Source organism: Carcharodon carcharias, chromosome 19, assembly GCF_017639515.1.
Source record: "Carcharodon carcharias isolate sCarCar2 chromosome 19, sCarCar2.pri, whole genome shotgun sequence".
Classification (NCBI taxonomy): domain Eukaryota; kingdom Metazoa; phylum Chordata; class Chondrichthyes; order Lamniformes; family Lamnidae; genus Carcharodon; species Carcharodon carcharias.
The window spans coordinates 13,553,479-13,578,461 of NC_054485.1; the positions used below are offsets into that span (position 1 = coordinate 13,553,479).

General features: G+C 44.4%; 1 protein-coding gene across 1 annotated transcript in view; it reads right to left on the reverse strand.

Moving 5' to 3' along the window:
• Positions 1–16,084, reverse strand: part of luzp1 (leucine zipper protein 1) — a 30,015-nt gene extending 13,931 nt beyond the window's left edge. Inside the window, exon 1 of the mRNA XM_041212799.1 lies at positions 13,043–16,084. Coding sequence (XP_041068733.1) covers positions 13,043–16,027 — 2,985 coding nt within the window. The 5' untranslated portion in view covers positions 16,028–16,084. The remainder of the gene's footprint in view (positions 1–13,042) is intronic.
• Positions 16,085–24,983: the final 8,899 nt, after the last annotated feature.

The following is a 24,983-nucleotide window of genomic DNA, read 5'->3' on the forward strand; positions in this document are numbered from 1 at the left end:
AAATATTCCAGGGTACATAATAATTCGGAAAGACAAAGGAAATGGGAAAGGAGGAAGGGTAGCCCTGATAGTAAAAGGTGACATAAGGACTTTAGTGAGAACACATGAATATACGAAATAGGAGCAGAAGTAGGCCACTCAGCCCCTTGAGCCTGCTCTGTCACTTGATGAGATCATGACTGATCCATTTGTGTTTCGAGTTCCATATTCCCACCTACCCTCGAAGGGACCTGGCCTCAGAATGTTATGTAGTAGAATCAGTATGGGTAGAAATTAGAAATAGCAAGAGTCAGAAAACATTGGTGGGAGTGGTTTATAGGCCCCTTAACAGTAATTATACCATTGGACAGAATGTTAAACAAGAAATCATTGTAACAAAGGCAATATAATCATTGTGGGGCATATCCCATGTGTAGCCTATCCCAATGAAAAAGTTCACTCTTCCCTGAGTACTGATGCCAGTGCCCTATGAATCATATAGATTGCGACAATCAAATTGGCAAGAGTGGCTTAGAAAATGAGTTTGTAGAATGTTCTTGAACCAATGTGTTTTGGAATCAACTAGGAATGAAACTATCTTAAGTCTAGCATTGTGTAATGAAGCAGAATTAATTAGTAATGTCATAGCGAAAGATCTACTGGAAAATAGTGATCATAATACCATTGAATTCCAGCTTAAATTTGAAAATGTCCATACTCCAATTGCAAACAAGAATCATAAACTTAAACAAAACCAATTACATAGGAATGAGGGGAGAACTGGCTGAGGTTAATTTGGTAACTAGACTAAAAGGTATGGAGGTAAATGAACAGTGGGAAACGTATAAAGAAACAATTCAAAATGTCCAAAAGAATGACATTGCATGGAACAGCAAACACTCAGCAAGAAAGACCCATCAGTGGCTTACTCAGGAAGTTAAGGATTGAATTAGGTCAAACAAAGAGGTTTACAAAGTTGCAAAAAACTTTAAAAAGTCTGAGAATTGGGAGTGTTTTAGAGACCAGCAAAAGGCAACCAAAAAGTTGACAAAAAGGAAAAAAATGTAAGAGTAAACTAGCCAGGAATATAAAAACAGATTGTAAGAGCTTTTATAAGCATATAGAAAGGAAGAGGGTAGCTAAAGTAAATGTTGGTCCCTTAGAAGCAGAGACAGGGGGAATTATGATGGGGAATGAGGAAATGACAGAGACATAGACACAAAATATTTATGCAGTCTTCACAGTGGAAAACACAAGTTTCATTCCAGAAATAGACAGTAACCATTGGAGAAAATTAAGGGTCTAAAATGTGACAAATCCATGAGGCTGGTGGCCTACACGATAGTGTTCTAAAGGAGATAGCTGCAGAGATAGTAGACACATTGACCGTGATTTTCCAGAATTTCTTGAATTGGGGACGGTCCCATCTGATTGGAAGTTGGCAGATGTTACTCTGCTTTTCAAGAAAGGAGGGAGAGAGAGTAAACAGGAAACTACAGGTCAGTTAGCCTAACATCAGTTGTTGGGAAACCGCTGGAATCTATTGTTAAGGAAGTATTAACAATGCACTTAGAAAACCATAGTATGATTAGAACAAGTCAACATAGTTTCCCTTACAAAGGGAAATCCTGTTTAACAAACTTATTGAAATTTTTTGAGGATGTAACTAGTAAGGTAGATAAAGGGGAACCAGTAGATGTTATATACCTGGTTTTCCAAAAGGCTTTCAATAAGGTGCCACACAAAAGGTTAATAGGCAAGATAAGTGTGCATGGAATTGGAGGTAATATACTAGCATGGATAGAGGGTTGGTTAATAAATAGGAAGCAGTGAGTGGGCATACATGGGACTTTTCCAAGTTAGCAGATAGTGAATAGTGGATTGCCACAAGGATCAGTGCTGGGGCCTCAGCTATTTACAATCTATAGTAATGACTTAGATGAAGAGATGGGGAGTAATGTACCTAAGTTTGCTGATGAAATAAAGCTAGGTGGAAAGGTAAGCTGTGCGGAGGACACAAGAGAGGCTGCACAGAAATATAAGCAGGCTAAGTGAGAGGGCAACAAGGCAGCAGATGGAGTATAATGTGGAGAAGTGTGAAGTTACTCACTTTGGTTGAAAAAATAGAAAAGTTGAATATTTTTTAAAAGGTGAGAAACTTGTAAGTGTTGATGTTCAAAGAGATTTGGTTGTGCCTGTACAAGGAACACAAACTCAGAATGCTGGTGCAACAAGCAATTGGAAAGGCAAATGGCATGTTGGCCTTTATTGCAAGGAGATTGGAGCACAGGAATAAAGAAGTCTTGCTACAATTGTACAGGGTTTTGGTGAGCCCACTTCTGAAATACTGTGTGCAGTTTTGGTCCCCACATTTAAGAAAGGATACACTTGCATTGGAGGCAGTACAGCGAAGGTTCACTAAATTAGTCCCTGGGATGAGGGGATTGTCCTATGATGAGAGGCTGAGCAAATTGGGTTTATTTTCTCTGGAGTTTAGAAGAATGAGAAGTGATCTCATTGAAATGTGCAAGATTCTGAAGGGGTTTGATAGGGTGGACCCTGAGGGATTGTCTCCGTTGGTCGGGGAGTCTCAAACACGGGGGAACAGTCTCAGGATAAGGGGCCGATAATTTAGGACTGGGATAGATTACTTCACCCAAAGGGTTGTGAATCTTTGGAATTCTCTACCTCAGAGGGTTGAGTTTGCTCCATCGCTGAATACATTTAAAACTGAGATAGGCAGATTTTTGGCCTCTCTGGGAATCAAGGGATATGGGGAGTGGACGGGAAAGTGGAGTTGAAGCCCAAGATCAACCTGGATCATACTGAATGGTGGAGCAGGCTTGAAGGGCCATACGTCTGCTCCTGCTCCTATTTCTTGTGGAAATTGTGGGATAGGATAGAGGGCAGAGATGTCATGGAACAAAAGGCAAAGGGAGTGGTAGTGGTTGTAGTAAAGAAATAAAGCATTTGTCCAGAGTGAGTGTGAATGGCAGAATAATGAACAACTCTGTCTGAAAGCAAAAGATGAAAGATAAGATTCAGACCAGCACATGGCAAAAAAAAAAATAGAATCAAAAGGAGGAACAGAGTTCATGGTCTGGAATTGTTGAACTCGATGTTGAGTCTGGAAGGCTGTAAAGTGCTTGACTGGACAATGGCTTCTGAGGTACTCTACAGCTTTCTGGACTCAACATCGAGATCAACAATTTTGGATCATAACTTCTCTCTCCATTTTGTTTCTTTTTTTTTGTTAGTTTGGCTGTTTTTGTATTTCTTTCTTTATTCCTTCACTTTGTATTTGGATGACAGTGCAGCCATCCACACCTAATCTGGACATTTCTTTGTTCCTTCACTGCACCCATTAACAATACCTTTGGCTTTCGTACCATGAAACCTATTGTCATTTAATCTCTCCCACCCTCCATCCTATCACAGACCTTCCCTTGTGTTCTTCTTCCCCCACCATTGTCTCAAAAACCCATTACATTTCTATCTTTCCTCAGCAATGATGAAGGGTCATCGACCTGAAACATTAACTCTGTTTCACTCTACAGATCGCTACCTGACTCGTTAAGTATTCACGGCATTTTCTGTTTTTTACTTGTTGCTGGTCGTCCCTCAAAACTGTTTCAAAACTTGTTTGTGAAGAGCCTTAGCATAGTGGTTCTTTAGGCGGTTTTTGGGATCCCCATAGTTTGTATAACAGATGCTGTGAAGACCTGTGCAAACAATTGACAAGGAATGTTCATAGGTCTTTGATGTGGTGCCTCATGTGGTTCCCAAAAAGAAGCTGAAATTTAAGACAGTACAAGGCAAATTTTGGATTTTATCCGCAATGTGTACTGCAGGCGCCAATTTTATGTAAGGATAGATGAGAGACCACCAGAAACACTTTCTAGGAGTGAGGTGAAGCTGTTCACTATCAGCAATCTCATTCAAAGTCTTTATCAATCCTATGTTGGTTGCAATCATAAAGGATAACCTCAGTATCTGTACTGGGCATTTTTCAATGTAAATCTGAAGAAACTTATCAACTAGAACACAAGATTTTTAAAAATTCCTTCATGGGATGTGGGCATCGCTGCCTAGGCCGGCATTTATTGCCCATCCCTAATTGCCCATGAGAAGGGGGTGGTGATCTATCTTCTTGAACCAGTACAGTCCATGTGGTGTAGGTACACCCACAGTGCTGTTGGGAAGGGAGCTCCAGAATTTTGACCCAGTGACAGTGAAGGAACGGCGATATATTTCCAAGTCAGGATGGTGAGTGACTTGGAGGGGAACTTCCAGGTGATGGTGTTCCCATCTATCTGCTGCCCTCGTCCTTCTAGGTGGCAGCCACTTTGCACGAGTGGCAGATGGGGTGCCAATCAAAAGGGCTGCTTTGTCCTGAATGGTGGCGACCTTCTCAAGTGTTCCATCACACCCCTGACTTGTGCCTTGTAGATGGTGGATAGTTTGCTCGATTGGTGTCCCTGTCACCAGGTCCACATCCATTCCCCCATCACTGGCATACTGTGACTGCGGTGTGTATGCTCCACAGGATGCACTGTGCCAAATCGCTAAGGTTACTTTAACAAATACCTCCCTCGCTCCATCACACCCCTATAGCATCATGAAGGATGCACAGCAATATCATGGGATCACCATCAAGCCCAGGTTCCCCACCAAGTCACACGCCATCCTGACTTGGAGATAGATCTACATTTCTTCTTCATCACTGGGCCAGTGTTTTGGAAGGTGTTCTCTAACAACATTGTGACAGCATTGTCATCACAGGAATTGCTGTACTTCAAGGAGAAGGTTCACCACCAACTTGTCAGGGTAACGAGGGATGGGCAATAATTGTGACCTCACCAGCGATGTCACATCCTGGGAATAAGTAAATACAATGAAGCTGAGGAAACAGTTACAGCAGATTCTTTGTTTTCACTATGGAAGCAAATAGTTGTCCTACAATAAACACCAAAGAAAGTGCTGATGAAGGATTTGTTTTTGTCCAGAGAGTTTGTTAGACCAAGATGAATGGCATTATTAAGCATAATATTGATTTTGGCACTGACAGAATAATTAAAATTCCTGATTTTCTCCTTTCTTTCTTTTACTAATTGACTTTTTCCTCTCAAATAAGACATTTCTATAAATCGCTTAAGAAACATCAACTTCCGCTGATTCACTGTGTCAGGGAGGGTTAAGGTAGACTATCAACAATGGTGACAAATGGTGTTGTTCCTGTAACTTTTTAAAGCAAAGATTTAAAGGTACATTCCTGCCGTTTGGTCGTGAGTACACTGGGATATCAAGTCAGCGAGCTGCAACCATGGAAGCCTACTCTTACTGTTGTTGTCACTCATTGGGTATCAGCAATATTTGACCAATGGTAGTTCAAGATAAGCCCCTCCCAACCCACAGATTTACACAATCCTGGAGAACCCCAGCACATTCTCCCAAATAAAACACTCATCATTGCAGTGTTTATTTATTAGTGCAAGAAACATAATGGACAATGGCACTTGCACGATGGACACAATTCCAATTACGCTAAGAAGCCGATTTTTTTATAGCCTGCGTGGGATGTGGCAATCGCGGGTAAGACCAGCATTTACTGCCCTTGAGAAGCTGGTGAGCCGGGTTCCTGAACCACTGCCGCCTGTGTGGTGCAGGTGCTCCCACAGTGCTGTAAAAGGAAAATAATGCAGATGCTGGAAGTTAGATATAAGGGCAGGAAATGCTGGAAATACGTGGCAGATCTGGCAGCATCTGTGGAGAGGCAGAGCTAATGTTTCAGGTCATGGTCTTTCGCTGGGACTGGGAAAGGTTAGTACAGTAATAGGTTTGAAGCAGGTGAAATGTTGGGGGGGGGGGGGGGGGGGGGCGGTGTGGGGGTTGTGGACGGCGGCGGGGGGGATGCATGTGGAAAAAGAACAAAAGGGAAGGTCTGTAAAAGACAGGAGAGATTAAATAACGATAGAGCTGATGGTGAAGGGCCAAAAGGAGTGGTAAATGTGACAAGAAAAAATACAAAAGCTGTGTCTAGGGGAGGTGAATTGAACTGAAGAATCATGAATAGCTCATGAAAAGCAAAAACAAGAGGAATATCTAAACATGGAAAGAAAAAGGATACAAAGTGGGGCAGACATCATGGTCTGAAATTGTGGAACTCAGTGTTGAATCCAGAAAGCTGTAAAGTGCCTAATCAAAAAATGAGGTGCTGTTCCTTGAGATTGCTTTGAACTTCATTGGAATACTGCAGCAGGCCAAGGTTAGAGAGATCAGCGTGGTGGAGAATTAAAATGACAGGTGATTGGAATCTCAGGGGGATTGGGGAGGTGGGGGGGGTGGCATGGCGGGTCACACTTGCAGACTGAGTGGAGGTGTTCCCCTGATGTGATCCCCTGATATGCTTTTGGTCCCTCCAGTGTAGAGGAGACTGCAATGTGAGCAGCGAATCTGTTTCTCTCTCTACAGATGCTTCCTGACCTGCTGAGCATTTCCAGCATCCTTTTGCTTCCACAGTGCAGCTTGGGAAGCAGTTCTAGGGTTTTGACTCAGTGACAATGAACGAACAGCGATATAATTTCCAAGTCAGAACAGTGTGTGGCTTGGAGGGGAATTTGCAGGCGGTGATGTTCCCATGTTCTTCTCGATGGTAGAGGTCGTGGGATTGGACCTTATAGAATTTGGGGACCCTAGTATGAATACCCTGCATTCCAAAGAAATGGATGCAAGTGGACAAAACAGCACTGAGGTGCTCTCCTCACCTTTAATTTACAGAACGTTTATATTTAACACACACAGCTGTCGTAGGTTTTTTGCAATATCCCTCGTGACAGATGCACTTGTTTGCTCACAGTGACCTATTTTCTGGCTTGCCCTTTTTTTTTATTCATTCATAGGATGTGGATGTCGCTGGCTAGGCCAGCATTTATTGCCATCCCTAATTGCCTTTGTTCAGAGGGCATTTAAGAGCCAACCGCATTGTGGTGGGTCTGGAGTCACATGTAGGCCAGACCAGGTAAGGTAAGATTTCCTTCCCTGAAGGACATTAGTGAGCCAGATGGGTTTTTACGACAATCGGCAATGGTTTCATGGTCATCATTAGACTTTCAATGCCAGATTCTTAATGAATTCAAATTCCACCATCTGCTGTGGCGGGATTCGAACTCGGGTCCCCAGAGCATTACCTCTATGCCATCGCCTCCCCCCCCACCCCCCTATCACCTGCCAGGGAAGATGCTGCAGCGCCAGGAGATCCAGTGCTAAAAGGGCAGAAGTGGCCCAAGGTTAATAATATCTCACTGAAGAACCAAGGTCTTTGACAATTTAGAGTTGGGTGTGGAGCTGGTGGACAGGAAGCAATTGCTTCATTACCAATCATTACCAATGTTTCCTGGGGTAACTGCCAACTCCCCAATGCCACTGGCAGGAAGTGGCAATATACATCAGATGGATGAAAGGAAAATCTCTCAACGGCACTTGCCGCCACCTTAATTTGCTAGTGGTGGGCAAGGAACGTTCACTCCTAATTATGGGCGGACAATGTTAACCTTGCCAGTGATGCCCACATCTCATGATGGGCTAAACATAAAAAGCTCAAAGAACAGGTTTTTTTTTTTTACACTTGTTTATAAATTAAAATACTTCAGGGTTGTTAACAACATTCTAAGTTCCCTTGGGTTCTTTGAGAGTTGTGCACCTTTCCCTGGCAGCAAGCTTTTAATGATTGACAGATGTTCAGGATCTGGCCACTGGGAGGCGAACAAGAGCAGCCCCCAATCAAATTATCTGCTGCTGATGTTATTTTTTCCTCTTGTTTTCCTGTGGGAGATGCATAACATCTTCATACTGGCTCAGTGTGAAATCAGGAATGTGTCATAATGGTAAACAGAGAGCACAAACGTGTTGGGGACATAGTGGTTATATTACTCAGTCAGTAAGCCAAAGGCTTGGACTGATGACTCAGGGACATGAGTTCAAATCCTACCAGGGCAGCTGGGGAATTCGGTTAATTAAATAATCTGAAATAAAAAGCTATTCTTACTAATAGTGATTACCAAAATGTTGTGAAAACTCATCTGGTTCATGATATCCTTACCCAGTCAGGCCAATGTGTGACCACAGCCCCACAGCAATGCAGATCAGGGCCACAGCACTCCAGCAATTGGTTCTACAGCAGACTTGTTCCTTAAAGACCATCTGCAGATATGGCATCTTCTTGACAGCCCTCTGCCCTCCTCCTCTTCTACCATCTTGTCATGCTCTGCTCCCTCTTTGACTCAAGCTCAGGGTCAAAAGAAGTCCCTACTCTAGCACGCCTGTCTGGAAGTTATGCTCCGGAAAGCCAGCTGATGAAGGATAGAACTGGAGCCAATGTCTACACTTTTTATAAGCATTTATTTACAGAATTTACATGATAAATATGCACCTTCTAACCCAAAGACCACAGTATCAGTCTGTGTCTATTCATAAGGGCACAAGTGAATCCCCAGGTAATGTCCACTATCTTCATACAACTAAATATAATCAATATTGAATTAACATGTTCCTTTTTCTGTCCTTAAATAAAAATTAGAGTTCATACATTTTTAATCAGTAAGAGAATCAAGGGTTATGGGGAAGAGGCAGGAATGTGGAGTTGAGAATTATCAGATCAGCCATGATCTCATTGAATAGCGGAGCAGACTCGATGGGCCGAATGGCCTACTTCTGCTCCTACGTCGTATAGTTCACTCTTAAATGGCCGAGTAAGCTGGTCAGTTGTCAAAAAGGCAGTTTACCACTACCCTCTCAAAGGCAATAAATGCTGGCTTTGATAGTGACGCCAACATCCTATGTGTGAATAAATCAAGCCTACCTCTTACCAGGCCCCTGGTGCAGTGTTTTTTATATGGTTCTGGCTCAGGGTCTCACCCAAGCTGCAGCAACCCCTCATAGACACTGCCTAGGAGCACTGGGCTAAGTTCTCAATGGAGCTTCCTAAACAGGGAACTTAGACCGTCGCTCTTCTGATTCTAAGTCGGTATGTGCACAGATTTACAGAAAATTTGACTGGGGCTGTGCTTTACTTGAGAGTTGTGAATGAGCAGAGACTTCAGTACAAGTCTCATTAGAAGAAAATGATACCGGAAATGACAAGAGGGTGCAGCTGACAGAGAAATTTTAAAAAGAGATCCCAATAGTTAAATGTAAGTTGGTAATGAAAGGAATCATTTTTGCCACTGGGATTCTGGGGACTGAAGTTAGCCTCTGTCGAGCCTGATTTCTGGGTGCTAAATGAATTGGATGAATTCTGAGCAATTTTTAAAAATTAATTCATTTTCATTTATGCGTGCATCTCTGGCCAAACCGTTTGAACGTACAAAATAAGGAGGAGTAGGCCATTCAGCCCCTCGGGCCTGCTCCTCCATTCAATAAGATCATGGCTGATCGGAATGTGGCCTCGACTCCATATTCCACCTAGCTCTGCTAACCTCTGACTCCCTCATTAGTCAAGAATCTATCTACCTCGGCCTTAAAAATGTACCTTTAATAACCAGCGTTCATTACCTATCCCCTGGTTGCCCTGAAAAAATGGAGGTGGTTCTTAAGCTGAGGAGCTTGCTACGCCACTTCAGTTAAGTGTCAACCACATTGGTGTGGGACTGGAGTTGCACATAGGCCGGATGATGAGGGCGAGTTTCTTTCCCTTAAGGACCAGTTGGGTTTAACCGAAATCCAACAGCTTCATGGCCGTTTATATTGAGGCCAACCTTTTACTTCCAGACGACTAGGACTAAGCTCAAATTCCCAAACTGCCACAGTGGGATCTGAATTTGTCTCCTCTGGCCTTTCTCACGTTCCAGGCCTGAGATTTATTAGTCCAGTATTTACCAGTGTCAACCTTGGCCCAGTTTGTAGTACACTCGACTTCTGAGTCACAAGGTTCTGGGTTCAAGTCCCGCTTCAGGGCTTGAGCACAAAATGAATGGCTGACATTCCAGTGCAGTACTGAGGGAGTGCTGCACTGTCAGAGGTGCCTTCTTTCGGATGAGATCTTAAAATGAGAACTGGGTGGATGTAAATTGTAAAAGATCCCATGGCACTTTTTTGAAGAGCAGCAGGGGAGTGATCCCCAGTGTCCTGACCAATATTTATCTCTCAATCCACATCACAAAAAAACAGATTATCTGGTCATTATCACACTGCTGTTTGTGGGTGCTTGCTGTGTGCATATTGGCTGCTGCGCTTCCTACATTACGACAGTGACTACACTTTGAAAGTACTTCATTGGCTGTAAAGCGCTTCGAGACAGCTGGTGGTTGTGAAATGCGCAATACAATTGCAAGTCTTTCCCTTTTTTCTTTTCAGTAACATAACCATTACAGGACACTAGTGTTCCCACATCCAATTATTCTGGCTTCTTCCAATTGAACAAGGTGCCAGACTGAAACAGGTGCATCACCCAACTTGCTTAAGTTTCTAACCCTCAACCAGTCTCTCCCACCACCCCCTGTTGACTAACTGTGGAAAGCCCTTGTAAAATAAAAAGCAAGTGAAGCAAAGACAATGTAAAAGAAGCAGGTATATGTGACACAGTTTAATTTAAGAAAGCTTAAAAAGATATGATGCAGCATCAAGTGACAAAATAACAAGAATATTTTACTTAGATATGTGCAGTGGATAAAAGTCATTGATAATGGAATTTACAAGTGACATGCAAATGTTATTTGGACTCGATTTGAGCCTTGTGATATACTGCCCCAGAGATATGATGGTGCAAAGCATACCCTACAATGTTATAAAACATGGCTGAAATGAATAGGAAAATGTTTTGCTATTTCAAATGCTTGTATTGCTAAATGAATCATTGTACATTAGGATAAATTGAGGCTGTAGTAGGCCATTTGGCGCTTTGAACCTGCTCTGATACTCAACAAGATCATGTCTTATGAAAAAAAGAGACATGCTGTCAAAGCTTTTCGTCTTTGCACTCCTCAGGGCAATTCTCAAGAATACCAAATTGTAAATGGAATAACAATTTATACTGCATGAGAAGAGAGTGCTGATTGGTTGGCAAGTGGATTCTGTTTGGCAGAGGCGTTGCCATGGAGAATGCACCAGTTAACTGACAGCTGATAGTTAACTGTCAAGCTTTGTTTAAATTCAAACCAGGCATTACCCTGGGGAATGAACCAGGGAATGGCTGTCACCTATCTTGTTTAGTTAAAGCAGGCGCAATGTTCTTTTTGTCTGCAAAGGACAGGGCCCTGTGTGAATATATGTAGCTTCAAGTACACTTAAGTGAGCCACACTATGAGTCTGACTGATGGTCTTAAATTGGTTGTCAGTGTAATTCTTAGCGCACTCAGGGTCATTTAGCAAGTATTGTCCAATCACAGAAACACATCTAATGTTGGACACTATGTTTTGAATTTTGCAAGCACAGACTGACAGGGTATGGTCAGTACTTTGTCTATTGTGAACAGCCGAAGGGACGTGCTGTTTGTTATGATCCACCAGTCTTTGGGATGTATGTCCTATATATCTCGCATTGCACCAGCACGGAAATTCATGAACCACATTACTCATGTGCATGATAGGCAGAATGTCTTTTGACACCCTGTTAGTGATGTTAGTGTTGAGTGCAAGATGAAAAGCTTCAGCAACATGTATCTTTTTTCAGCAATACTCAAGTTCAGTACTACCAAAAGATCATGTCTGTTCTTCAGGCTGGTGGACTTTATGTAGTGGGGTTCCCAGGGGTCCCTTGTTAGGACCACTGCTTCTCCTGATCTATATTAATAATATAGACTTGGGTGTGCAAGGCAAAATTTCAAAATTTGCAGATGACACAAAACATGAAACTAATGTGAACTGTGAGGAGGATAGTGGGACATTTCAAGAGGATACAGACGGGCTGGTGGAACGAGTGGACAAGTGGCAAATGAAATTTAATGCAGAGAAATGTGAAGTGATTCATGGATGGAAAAAGAGGAGAGTCTGAAATAAAGGATACAATTCTAAAGAGGGTGCAGGAGCAGGGAGAAATGAAGGTATATGTACACAAATAATTGAAGTTGGCAGGACAGTTTAAGAAAGCGGTTAAAGAAAGTGTACAGGATCCTGGGCTTTATTAATAGGGGCAGAAGGTACAAAAGCAAGGAAGATATAACAAACCTTTATAAAACACTGGTTCGGACAGTCCAGTTTTGGGCACCACACTTTAGAAAAGATGAAAAGGCTTCAGAGAGGGTACAGAAAAGATTCACGGAAAGGTTCCAGGGATGAGGAACTTCAGTTATGTAGATGGATTGGAGAAGTTGGGACTGTTCTCTTTGGAGAAGGGAAGGTTGAGAGAAGATTTGACGGAGGTATTCAAAATCATGATGGGTCTAGACAGAGTAGATAGGGAGAAGCTGTTCCCATTGGTGGGAGGATTGAGAACCAGGGGAAACCAATCCAACGTGAATGGCAAAAGAAGCAATGGTGAAATGAGGAAAAGCCTTTTTAACTCAACGAGTGGTTAGGATCTAGAATGCGCTGCCTGAGAGTATGGTGACAGATTCGATCCAGGTCTTCAAAAGAGAACTGGGTAATTATCTGGAGAGAAAAAAATTGCAGGGTTTTGGGGGGGGAAAAGGCAGGGGAGTAAGAGCAGGTGAGTTTTTCTTTCAGAGGCCGCTGTAACCAACTCTTGAATTCTATGATCTTCTACCTTAATTCCATCCTCCCAGACTGTCCCTAAATCCCTTGATTCACTTAGTACCCAAAAATCGATCGAGTTCTACCTTGAATATGCTCAACAACTGAGCATCCACGGCTCTTTGGGTCAAGGTTTCCAAAGATTTACAAGCCTTTGGGTGAAGAAACTTCAAATTTCAGTCTTAAATGGCTGACCCCTTATTCTGAGACTGTGACCCCCATGTTCTAGATTTTGCAGCCAGAGGGAAACATTTTCTCAGAATCTACCCTTATCAGGCCCCTTTAAGGATTTTATACATTTCAATGAGGTCACCTATCACTCTTCTAAATTCACTCAAATAACGTTCGTTGGCCTGGCACTGTTGCAAATGGGACTTACCAATGAACAGGTGTTATTCCAATCTGCTACTTTGGATGCCACTGTGGAGTTCTGCTTCCTTCGTATGATACTTTCTGTTGCACTGACATAGCTCCGATGTAGAGGGGTTTCTGCTGGGAGGCTGCTTTTAGCCTCCACCAAGTCCAGAGAATTTGAAAAGCTATTCACCTTCTTTGCGTACCCGTCAATTAAGGCTCCCCTCGTGCTGCTGTTCCGCTCGGCTGCCTCGTTTGAGACGTTTGTACGACTCGCTTTCCTTACAGTTACTCTAGAAAAATCCATGCCAGGATCATTCTCATATTTAGTGGGTTCCACCTGGGCTACAGTACGGCTGTTTCTCCATGAAGCTCTCTCCAGTGGATCCATAGAGAGACTTTTTGACTCAGTTTCTGCTTGGTTAGCTGTGCGATACCTCCTCCTCGATGTGTAGGACGTTACACTGCTGTCATGATCAGCACACTCAGGAGACTTTACTGTAATATTGCTGCTAACCGACATCTCAGACACCGATTCAGTCTCATCTTCATCGCAACTATCTGACTCCGATGGCTTCATTGTAATATCACTTCTACGGATTGATATTTCATAAGGAATACTAATATTGCTCCTTTGTAAAGGCATTTCACTTGAACTGATGGTAATATTGCTTGTGGAAGTATGTTTTTCCTTTGGCATTGCAGTGTTATTCACCCTTTGAAAAGGCAGGTCTGATGGATGTATTGTGATGCTACTGGTCACTTTATTTGGCACACTTTTTGGTGAGAGACTGTGCTCTCCGGCGCTTGGCTCTGTTCCAGTTGTCATCACTTCCTTCTTATCTATGGCAATGATGGCAGGCTTGATAATTGCTTTGGATCTCAGCCCCTCTCTCGGGCTACAAACTCTTTTCAACTCTGGGCCCGGATTTTGATTCACATTCACATCCTCTGAAGCGATGGCTTCGGTGTGTTTATATTTGAGTGGCTCCTCACCTGTGTTACATTTCATGTCCGTGTTCTCCATACTCGTGGCCCGGGACCTTGATGAATGCAAGTACCTTAACCTGCGTGGTCTTGCTGTCGCAGACGTAACTTCCATAGTGGCTTCTGGCTCTTCACGTGTTGCCAATTTCTCTGCCATCTTTATTGCAGTGGATTCATTGCTGGTACTTAGTGGTACTTCAACCTCAACCAGACAGGCATTCTTGGGCTCACTGTTAGATGTTGGAGAAGCTGTATGATTCCTATAAGAGGGAACCGTTCCATTCAAAAGGCTAACAGCAGGACCCGTGGACGATGAGTCATCTCCAGAATCGTTCACCTCATCCTGAGCCATCATGTTCTCATTTTCAGAATTGTGTAAAGAGCTGAGAGTCCTTTTCTGTCTTTCAGGAAGTGCTGACGATAGCTCCAAGTCACTGTAGTCTCTAGATGCTTTCTCTGGTTTACTCTTTGGTTCATTTTCACTCTGTTTACTCTGGGTGTTCCAGGGTCTCTTTACACTGGGCTCATTGGCTGCTGGAGGATAGCGACTCAGCACTGATGGTGGCTCCCTGGGTTTCTTAAGCTTCTCGGAGTGCAGGTCCTGATCTTTCTGCGTAGAGCAATAGCTGTTTACAGAAGACTTATCTTCGGATTTCTTTTCATTGGAAGCTGCTGTTCTTGGGTTTGAAGAGGGCCTTTGAAATCTTCTACTTGCACTGGGGCTGAGAGGACGCCTGTAACTTTTCCCCATATTGTCATCCTCTAGCAACAAGTCTCTGTTTCTCATTTTCTCCCTCTGTGACCGTGGCTGATACGAAGTCTCATGAGTCTTCTCTTTCAGGACCTGTGGCTCTGCTGCAACACTTTTATATTTTGTTTTGTCCTGTCGAGACCTAATACGAATCTCCTGGTGTGCACTCTCACCATTTTCCAAGGCTTTGTTCCTCGCCATTTGCAATTTCATCTCCTCGATCTGATCAGCTAGCATTTTGGCTTTGTTCTGCTCACTCAGATACTTCTCTTGTAACTCGTTGTGTTTTGCTTCTGTTTTCTTCAGGTCCTCCTCCACCATCTCGAGCAATTTCAGACGTTTCTTCAACCTTTCTATTTCTTGAGTGAGATCCTTAATTTTGTTGTCCTCCTGACCCTCTTGGCCTCCTTTGTTTCTGAGTCCAACATTGTGTGTTATAGTTAGAGAGTCCAAACCTTTCTTTGCCAAGTTGCCTTTAGGTGACAGGCCAGTTGTCATGTTTTCCTCAATCCTGAGTTCACCTCTGTCCCCTGAATAATTATATGTTTTCTCATTAACATTTGTCCTGACATTTGAGGAGTTCCGACTTTGATCTGCCACATTTATCTTATTGTTTTGTTCCAATTTCTTTGTAAGGTCCTGGATAGCTAGTTCCTTTAGCTTCAATGTTTCATTCATGGCTTTCCGTTCCTCTGCCAAAATGACAGCAAAAGACTTTAATTTTTCTAGCTCTTCGAGAATGTTTTTTTCCGACTTATCGAGTCGACTTTCCGACAACTCCAGCTCCTTCACCCTGGCTCGAAGGACCTCCAGCTCTGTTATCAGCTTCCTGGTGAGGTTTTTCTCTTCGTTCAAGCTCAGGCACAGTTGAGTGCAGTCCGATTTACTTTTATTAAATGCCTCCTCCAATTTCTCCAGCTCCGCCATCCTGTCCTGCAGCTTCTCAATCTCCACCTTGAGGTCTTTGCTCAGCTTAACCTCGGCCTCCAGTTTGTCTTTCAAGTTCCTGCACATATCTTCAGCCTTCCTGACCTCCTCGTCCTTCCCCTCGATGGTAAGTACCCTCTTGCGCAGGATATCCACCTCGCTCAGTAGACTGGAGTTGCTGCCTTCAGCTTGGATGACTTTATCCTGCAGGTCCATTAACTCGTCCTCTGTTCGGTGCAGGGTTTTGGTAGCCTCCTCCAGTTCGTCAACACGACGCCCCAAGTTAGTCAGCTTTAGCCGCAGCTGCCGGTTTGAAGTCTCTTTGAGGCTCATTGTGTCCGTCATCTCCGCTCCTTTAGGAGCTGCTGCTGAAGGGCAAAATCGAGAGGTGGGGTTGGTGGGTATTGGGGGAGGTGGGGGGGGGGTGGGGGGGAAGGGTTTATCTTTCCTGTTTGTACTTTTCCCTCCCTCTCTTGAGCATTTATGCCCCGCCCCTTCCGATGACTGGGCCTTATTTCTTCTGTCACAAAATATCCTCAAGCACAATTTTCAGTTCTATGGAAATCTTTTCTTCCTTTGCATCCGAAATGCTTTTTTAGGATTCAAAAGCATTTTAACCTGTGAAGAAAAAAAGGAGACACTTGAGAAATCTTGCCAAGGCGGTATTAGGAGTTTTAATTATCAAGAATTCGCTGTAATTATCTCAGTCAGGTAGAGCCTTGCACGCAGAGGTGTTCACAAACTCTTGAGAATAGACAATTACAGAGGAAGTTTTTTTTTTAATTCATTCAGGGGATGTGGGCTTTGCTGGCTGGGCCAGCATTTGTTGCATTCTCAAGGGCAACTAGCGGTGGGCAATAAATGCTGGCCCAGCCAGCAAAGCCCACCTCCCGTGAACAAATTTAAAAAAAAAAACTTTGTCTGTGATTCCCCAGATTGGCTGCTCGAACTCCGGCAGAAATTCCGGGTATACCCGCAAACAGGATATCCACCAAAGTTACACCCCCTGATTTGGGGAAGTTCCCAGTGAGAGTGTCACTTTTAGTATCCCTTTTAAAAGATGAGACTGTGACAATAAATTTATTGCCCTCCCTCCTCCCCTCTTTATTGCCCCTGACACTGGTGCTGCCCTCTGGAATCTTACTTTAGTGCCCCAATTCCTATGTAGCCCTGGCACTGAGACATTCACGGTGAGCCTCAATCTATCCTCTTCCAACGTTAATACACATACATACCAATATGGGTTACTGGATAGCAATCAGGAGCAGTAACCCTGGCCCATTTTTCCTCTTCATGCTCTTTGGGGTACTGAGGCATCTCAATTATCTTGGCGTTTAATTCAAACATCCAATTCTTTTCTGCAGCTTAATTTAGCCATCAGATGTACATTAGAGCTTCACTCCACTCCAACGGTTTACCTCAACCCAGTTTCACAGCGGGATGTTGACTTCCCCACTATCTGAACCAGCAAATCATTGGAGCTCTGAGCAAGAGGGGCAGTAGGACAATTCGTGCTCAACGAAGGGCAAGTTTCCCTCCCTCTGCACACCCCACAGGGAGTTGGGTAGAAACTTATTTCACTTAACCTTACAGTGAGCTGAGGTGAGATTATCATCCCATTAGTCTGGGCTAATGACCTGGAGCCAAAAGGTTTTATGTTCCAGTCCACTGCATCCAGTCGAGCACCTTGAGATGCTTCCAAGGAAACAGCACTGGATTTGACACCTAAGTAGATTTTGGAAAAAGAATATTATGCAATTAATTGCAAAACCCCCCCTCCCCCCCTCAAAACCATTAATAATCAATGTGACAAGACGGCTCATTTGTAACGAAAGTGTGTCATTTGAAAAGTTTTCTGAGTTAGTAAATATTTTTGCAGTTTTTTTATTCATTCATGGGATGTGGGTGTCGCTGGCTGGGCCAGCATTTATTGCCCATCCCTAGTTGCCCTTGAGAAGGTGGTGGTGAGCTGCCTTTTTGAACCGCTGCAGTCCATGTGGGATAGGTACATCCAAAGTGCTGTTAGGAAGGGAGTTCCAGGATTTTGACCCAGCGACAGTGAAGTTGCTGACTTCACCTGACTGATTAAGTCCAACATAGATGAATAAAGAAAAACACACTAATCAAAGTTGGGGCACATTTTCTTTAAGGCTTTGTTTGTGTTACCTCTTGAAAAATGCTTCCTATTTTTTAAGAATTGTAAGATAAGGCCATTTGGATCATTGTAGCTCATTCCTTAATACTAACTGGCATGGACCTTCTGGGCTGAATGGCCTGTTTCTGACCTGTAAATGCCATAGAATCCTAAATGTTGTGGTACAGAGCAGCCACATGCTCTGTCCAATGACATTTAGGATTCTACAGTATTTACAGCACAGAAACAGATTGTTGGGCCCTGAAGGTCCATGTTTGTGTTGATGCTCCAAACAAGCCTCCTCCCAACCCTCTTCAACTCACCCGATCAGCACTTCCTTCTATTCCTTTCTAGCTTCCCCTTAAATGCACATTCACCTCATCTATTCTATTTGAAAGCAAGAGCCACATTCTCAACCCTCTGGATAAAGAAAGTGCTCCTGAATTCCCTTTATATTAGCCACTATCTTTTATTGATGTCCTTAGTTTTTGTCTCTACCACAAACAAAAGCATCCTCCCTTTGAAATTGTCTCACCATCCCAAAAACCTTTATCAAGTCATCCCTCTTTCTCTGGAGGGGGAGGAGGTGGGGAGGTGAGAGTCCCATCCTCTTCAATCCTTCCTGATAAGTATGGTCTTTCAATTACGGTATCATCTTAATAAATCCACTTCCCAGTCTCCCTCTGCCCCCACCACTCTCCTCTCCAGTGTCCCCACATCTTTTGAATGCTGGAGACCAGCACTGTTGACAGCACTCCAAGTGTGGTCCAACCAAGGCTTGATAGAAGCCTCACATAATTTCCTTCCTTTTAATTCTAACCCTCTAGTAATAAACCCAGTGCCTTGATTGCATTTTTTAATGGGCTTTTTTTTAAATGGCCTTATTAACCTGTATCATTACTTTTACTAATTTGTGTACCTGTACCCCCCAGATCCCTCTGCTATTGCACCCCACTTGAAGGCTCATTTTCCACAAAGAGTATATTCAGAAAATTAATCCAATTCCATGTGAGCCATATGTAATTGAAAACAGCTTGCAATATACACTGGGCAGAATATTGCATTCCCCTGATGACGGGGTTGTAGGAAGGGGGCATCACAGAATCACACAGTGCAGAAGAGGCCCTTCGGCCCATTGAGTCTGCACTGACACGTGAGAAACACCTGACCTATCTATCTAATCCCATTTACCAGCACTTGGCCCATAGTCTTGAATGTTATGACGTGCCAAATGCTCATCCAGGTACTTTGTAAAGGATGTGAGGCAACCCACCTCCACCACCCTCCCAGGCAGTGCATTCCAGACCGTCACCACCCTCTGGGTAAAAAAAGTTTTTCCTCACATCCCCCCTAAACCTCCTGCCCCTCACCTTGAACTTATGCCCCCTCGTGACTGACCCTTTAACGAAGGGGAACAGCTGCTACCCATCCACCCTGTCCATGCCCCTCATAATCTTGTACACCTCGATCAGGTCGCCCCTCAGTCTTCTCTGCTCCAACGAAAACAACCCAAGTTTATCCATAACTTAAATATTTCATCCCAGGCAACATCCTGGTGAATCTCCTCTGCACTCCCTCCAGTGCAATCACATCCTTCCTATAATGTGGCGACCAGAACTGCACACAGTACTCCAGCTGTGGCCTCACCAAGGTTCTATACAACTCCAACATGACCTCACTACTTTTGTAATCTATGCCTCGATTGATAAAGGCAAGTGTCCCATATACCTTTTTCACCACACCACTAACATGCCCCTCTGCCTTCAGAGATCTATGGACACACACGCCAAGGTCCTTTTGTTCCTCAGAACTTCCTAGCGCCATGCTGTTCATTGAATACTTCCTTGTCAAATTACTCCTTCCAAAGTGGATCACCTCACACTTTTCAGGGTTAAATTCCATCTGCCACTTATCTGCCCATTTGACCATCCCAGCTATATCTTCCTGTAGCCCAAGACACTCAACCTCACTGTTAACCACCTGTCCTATGGGTAGCCATAGATTTCTCGTATTCCCACCTGCCCCACCTCTTCGCAGTTTTACGCTGGGATGGACAAGGCCCTTAACTGGCCAATTATTGACCATGTAAGGGCTGATTCCCACACAGCCTCAATTTAGAGGCTGGTGAGAGGAGCTCATGGAAAGGGGGGGAAAACCAGAAAAGTAACCCTACTCAGGCCTTGGCGAGGTGGGGGGGAGGGGTGTGTGTGTGTGTGTGGAGTTGGGTGGGAGCAGACACCTCAATTAGCAGCCTCCATTTAACATCAGATGCCCTGCCCCCCTCCCCCCTACAAAGGACTGGCCCCCTGCAGGTCATCCCTTCTTCCCTGGCCTCTCCACCAACACCCCCACCCGCCCTGAGACCCCAGAACTTATCTGGTCATGGACTCTCGGGGCTCAGACTCTGGGAACTGCTTGCAGTCTCGGTCCTGGCCACTGCAATGTCTGGCGCTGCTGGGACTAGAGCTGCCAGCCAATCAGATTGGTCGGAGCTCTTAGAGGCAGGACTCACCCCCACTGAGGGGCGGAAGTCCCGCCTCCAGCCAAGTAATGCTTGTAGGAGTGATAAATGGCTGCAGGACAGCTGACTCCTCAGATGGCAGGAAGGGAAACCCCACCAACCTAAAAATCCTGGCCACTGTCTTTCAGATGAGATATTAAATTGATGTCCTGCCCGCTCTCTCCTGTGGATGTAAAAAGTCCCATGGCACTATCTTAAAGAAGAGCAGGGGAGTTGTCCCCCACTGTCCTGGCCAATATTGATCCCTCACAGTAACAGATGACCTGATTATCACATTGCTGTTTGTGGGAGCTTGCTGTGCGCAGATTGGTTGCCGCATTTCTGACCTTACTACGCTTCAGAAGTACTTTATTGGCTGTAAAGCATTTTGGGACAATTACAGGAGTTTTCTGCCTTTGCAATGGTAAGGATATCTTTTTATTGTTAGATAGATTTTCGATTGACAAGGGAGTCAAGGGTTAGGGGGGGCAGGCAGGAAGGTGGAATTAAGGTCATAATCGGATCAGCCCTGGTCTTATTGAATGGTGGAGCAGGCTTGAGGGGCTGAATGGCCTACTCCTGCACCAAATTCTTATGATCCTATTCTCCCCTTCTCCCTTGAAGGTACTGATCATACCGTCACAGCCTCTACTAATGCCACATTTTACCCAAGTAGCCATTTGTCTTGTGTGTGCCTGAAACATGAAGCCATTCATCAGAGGGAGAAGCACTGGAAACAGGGTCTTGTTGCTGGATGAAGGGACTATGGTGGAAAGCCACAAAACCTGCTTTTAGCCCCAATTAAATTTCAAAGGGTATATTCAAACCCAAGAACAAGGTACTCCTCCCCTGTCAGCCAACTGTTCATTCACTGTTTCCTGCAGCTGCCACTGAATAATTATTAGCAAGGGGAACTTGTAGCTAATTTTTAAAAATCACTTCTGAGCTTTAGATGCAGAATCTGATTGTTCCTGCTCCTGCTGGCAATGACTATGACAGACTGGCCCCCCAAAAATGTTAGTGCATTTTTAGATACCCTACATAAAGTTTTAATGCCCTGCTGAGATTTGTTCCTTTGGTATCTCACTGATCACTTTGTGTTCAGTGACACTGATTTCCTCTTTGACAAACTCCTGATTCCAATGGTGATGAATTGCAGCTCTAGGCAGCTGGTGTTTTATGACTCTGTATGCAGTACTTTTATTTTGTTAATCAGTCTTCTTGTGTAAATCAGGGCCACCTTGCTATAAAGGGCTATCACCTCGCATGAGAGGTGAGGTGAGGGTGACTGCTCTTGACATCAAGGCAACATTTGACCAAGTGTGGCATCAAGGAGCCCTAGCAAAACTGGAGTCAATGGGAATCAGGGGGAAAACTCTCTGCTGGTTGGAGTCATACCTAGCACAAAGGAAGATGGTTGTGGTTGTTGGAGGTCAATCATCTCAGCTCCAGGACATCACTGCAGGAGTTCCTCAGGGTAGTGTCCTAGGCCAAACCATCTTCAGCTGCTTCATCAGTGACCTTCCTTCCATTAGAAGGTCAGAAGTGGGGATGTTCACTGATGATTACACAATGTTCAGCATCATTCGCAACTCGTCAGATACTGAAGCAGTCCATGTCCATATACAGCAAGACCTGGTCAGGCTTGGGCTGACAAGTAGCAAGTAACATTCATGTAATACAAGTGCAATGAACATCTCCAACAAGAGAGAATCTAACCGTCGCCCCTTGACATTCAATTGTATTATCATTGCTGAATTCTCCACAATCAACAATCACAATCGGGTTACCATTGACCAGAAACTGAACTGGACTAGCTATATAAATAAGTTGGCTACAAAAGCAGGTCAGAGGCTAGGAACTCTGTGGCGAGTAACTCACTTCCTAACTCCCCAAAGCCTGTCCACCATCTACAAGGCACAAGTCAGGAGTGTGATGGAATACTCTCTTGCCTGGATGAATGCAGCTCCAATAACACTCAAGAACCTCAACACCATCCAGGACGAAGTGCCATTGATTGGCATTCCACCCCCACCTTCAACATTTATTCCCACAACCACCAACGCACAGTGGCAGCAGTGTGTGCTATCTACAAGACGCACTGCAGCAACTCACAAAGGCTCCTTAGGCAGCACTTTCCAAACCCATGACCACTACCACCTAGAAGGACAAGGGCAGCAGATGCATGGGAACACCACCGGCTGGAAGTTCCCCTCCAAGCCACGCACCATCCTGACTTGGAAATATATCTCCGTTCCTTCACTATCACTGGATCAAAATCGTGGAACTCCTTCCCTAACAGCACAGTGGGCGTGCCGACACCACATGGACTGCAGCGGTTCAAGAAGGCAGCTCCTTCTCAAGGGCAATAAATGCTGGCCCAGTCAGCGAAGCCTACATCCCATGAAGGAATAAAAAAAAGTCAAGCAAGTAACCTCACCTTTGGAACTTGTTTTTTTTTATTTCTCTCTCTATGTGCCAGGCCAATCCCTCTCAGTACATCTTCACTGGGCTGAATAGACAAGACAATGGCTACTGCATGACCTTACATTGAGTGCTGTCCGCTGGATCAGAGGTTTGCAGTTAAGGGGGGGGAAGCGGGCTGAGTGTGGCAAGAAGGAAACTGACATAGAACAAATGAGTTTCAGTCTGGGAGAGGACAGCCATGATCTTATTGAGTAACGGGGCAGGCTTGAGGGGCTGAATGGCCTGCTCCTGCTCCTATTTCTGATGTTCTAGGTGACCAAATTGGAGACAAAGGAGCTGAGTTTGCGTGTTGGCCATCAGCTGAGAACCATTTAACCATTCAGCTGGAGAACAGTTGGGTCGACCTGAACTTGGGAGGTTTATTTTTGGAGATGGACACGGGAAGGGTAAATCTTGAAACTGACCCTCACATTTTTCGCCACCTTACCCTGAGCACTTTCAAGGTTTTAAGCTTAATACCCAGAGTCAAAAATGTGCTCAGTAAGTGCTTGTCCAAGTTCTATTTAGTTATTCAAAGTAACTTGATCCAAATTGATCCAACCCACATCACTTTGGGTTTGCAGACCCCATTCTTACTTAAAAATCAGCAAAGGGTATCAGGCCTATCCTGGGTACATGATTATTTCCATGGAAATCATCTTATTTTGGGCTGCCCTGCAGAGAATAAAGTCAATGTTCCTCTCCCCAACTCCCCCACCCAACCCCCCGGCCAACAACCAGTAGATAGGAAGGAAATAAATCAGCTCCAATCCCCCTAACTGCTGTTCAGAAACCTCACTAGAGGATGGGACATCGATGAATAATATTACGGAGTCCACATAATTCCAGCACAAACTTTCAAAAGGACATTTTCAAACCCCACACCTAATCCTGCCCTCCCCTGATAGCCATTTGCGTTTTTCAACAGGAATCACTGGACAGTGAGCAGGAGGGAAGAAATGCACAAATCAGGATATTGGACAGAGGTGGGATTGGACTTTACTGTGATGCCTTCTGTACTGGAGCAGTGTGATGCCTCACTGATCAATGAATAATGGATATGCGAGGCACTGGTGGGACTGTGTCAACTGTATCACAGAAATGGGCGTGAAATTGCTTTAGGTCCATTTTTGAGCCTGAAATCAACGCACTCCAACTGGGACCCCTGAGGCAGGCTGGAGATTGGGCCTTGGGTCTCATTATAGGTGAGCTGCCACAGCCTCGCACGCTTCTGGCTATTTTAAAGACACATTTCGAGCCGTTTGGAAGCCGGTGTCTGAAGAATCCCCAGCGGAGGGGCCCTGGTTCTGGGCTGCCCCAGTTGGCAGGAGCGCCATGTAACCAGGCAACAGGCCACTCGTTTACACATGCAAGTGACCCACGGCCTGTTTTCAGAAGGCTGCCAGCCTGAAAGAATCATTGGGCCCAATTCGGTTGGTCACCAAAATTGACCTTCTGTCCTCCCTTTTTACATCAGCAGAAGGGATGCAGTGACTTTCAACGATTCGGTGAGAGAAAAGGGACCGGTTTAAAATCAAACAAGTGTGAGTTTAAAAAAAAAAAATTCGCTCTTGGCACGTAAGCATCACTGTCAAAGCTAGAATGCATTGCCCATCCCTTAATGCCCTTTGAGAAGGTGGTGGTGAGCTGCCTTCTTAAACCACTGCAGCCCCTGTACACCCACAGTGCTTTAATATGAGTGAGTGGCTTGCTCAGCCATTGTAGAGGGCAGGTGAGGGGTAATCACAGTGCTGTGAGTCTAGAGGCACATACAGGCCAGACTGTGTATGGGTGGCAGGTCACATTCTGGAGGACATTAGTGAGTAATTTCCAGGAGCTTTATGACCATTATTGATGAGATTAGCATTTTATTCCAGAATTACAAATTACTTGGACTTAAATTCCCCCTGTTGCCATGATGGGATTTGAACTCATGAACATTCATGGGCCTCTGAATTACTAGTTCACTGATATGCTCCCATCCCTATATTCTGGGAGCAGTCATAATTGTGTAGGATTTCCCCTCCTGCGATATCATCAATTGCCATATCACTGATAGAGATTGTTGTCCACACGCCACTATCTCCGCAATGGGTTTCACTCCCACTCCTGACATCTTTAGGATTCCACTGCAGGGAGAATTCCACACACTATCTTTGCTGCCTCCCCATGTCAACACTTGTGACCCTTTGAAGGCGGGT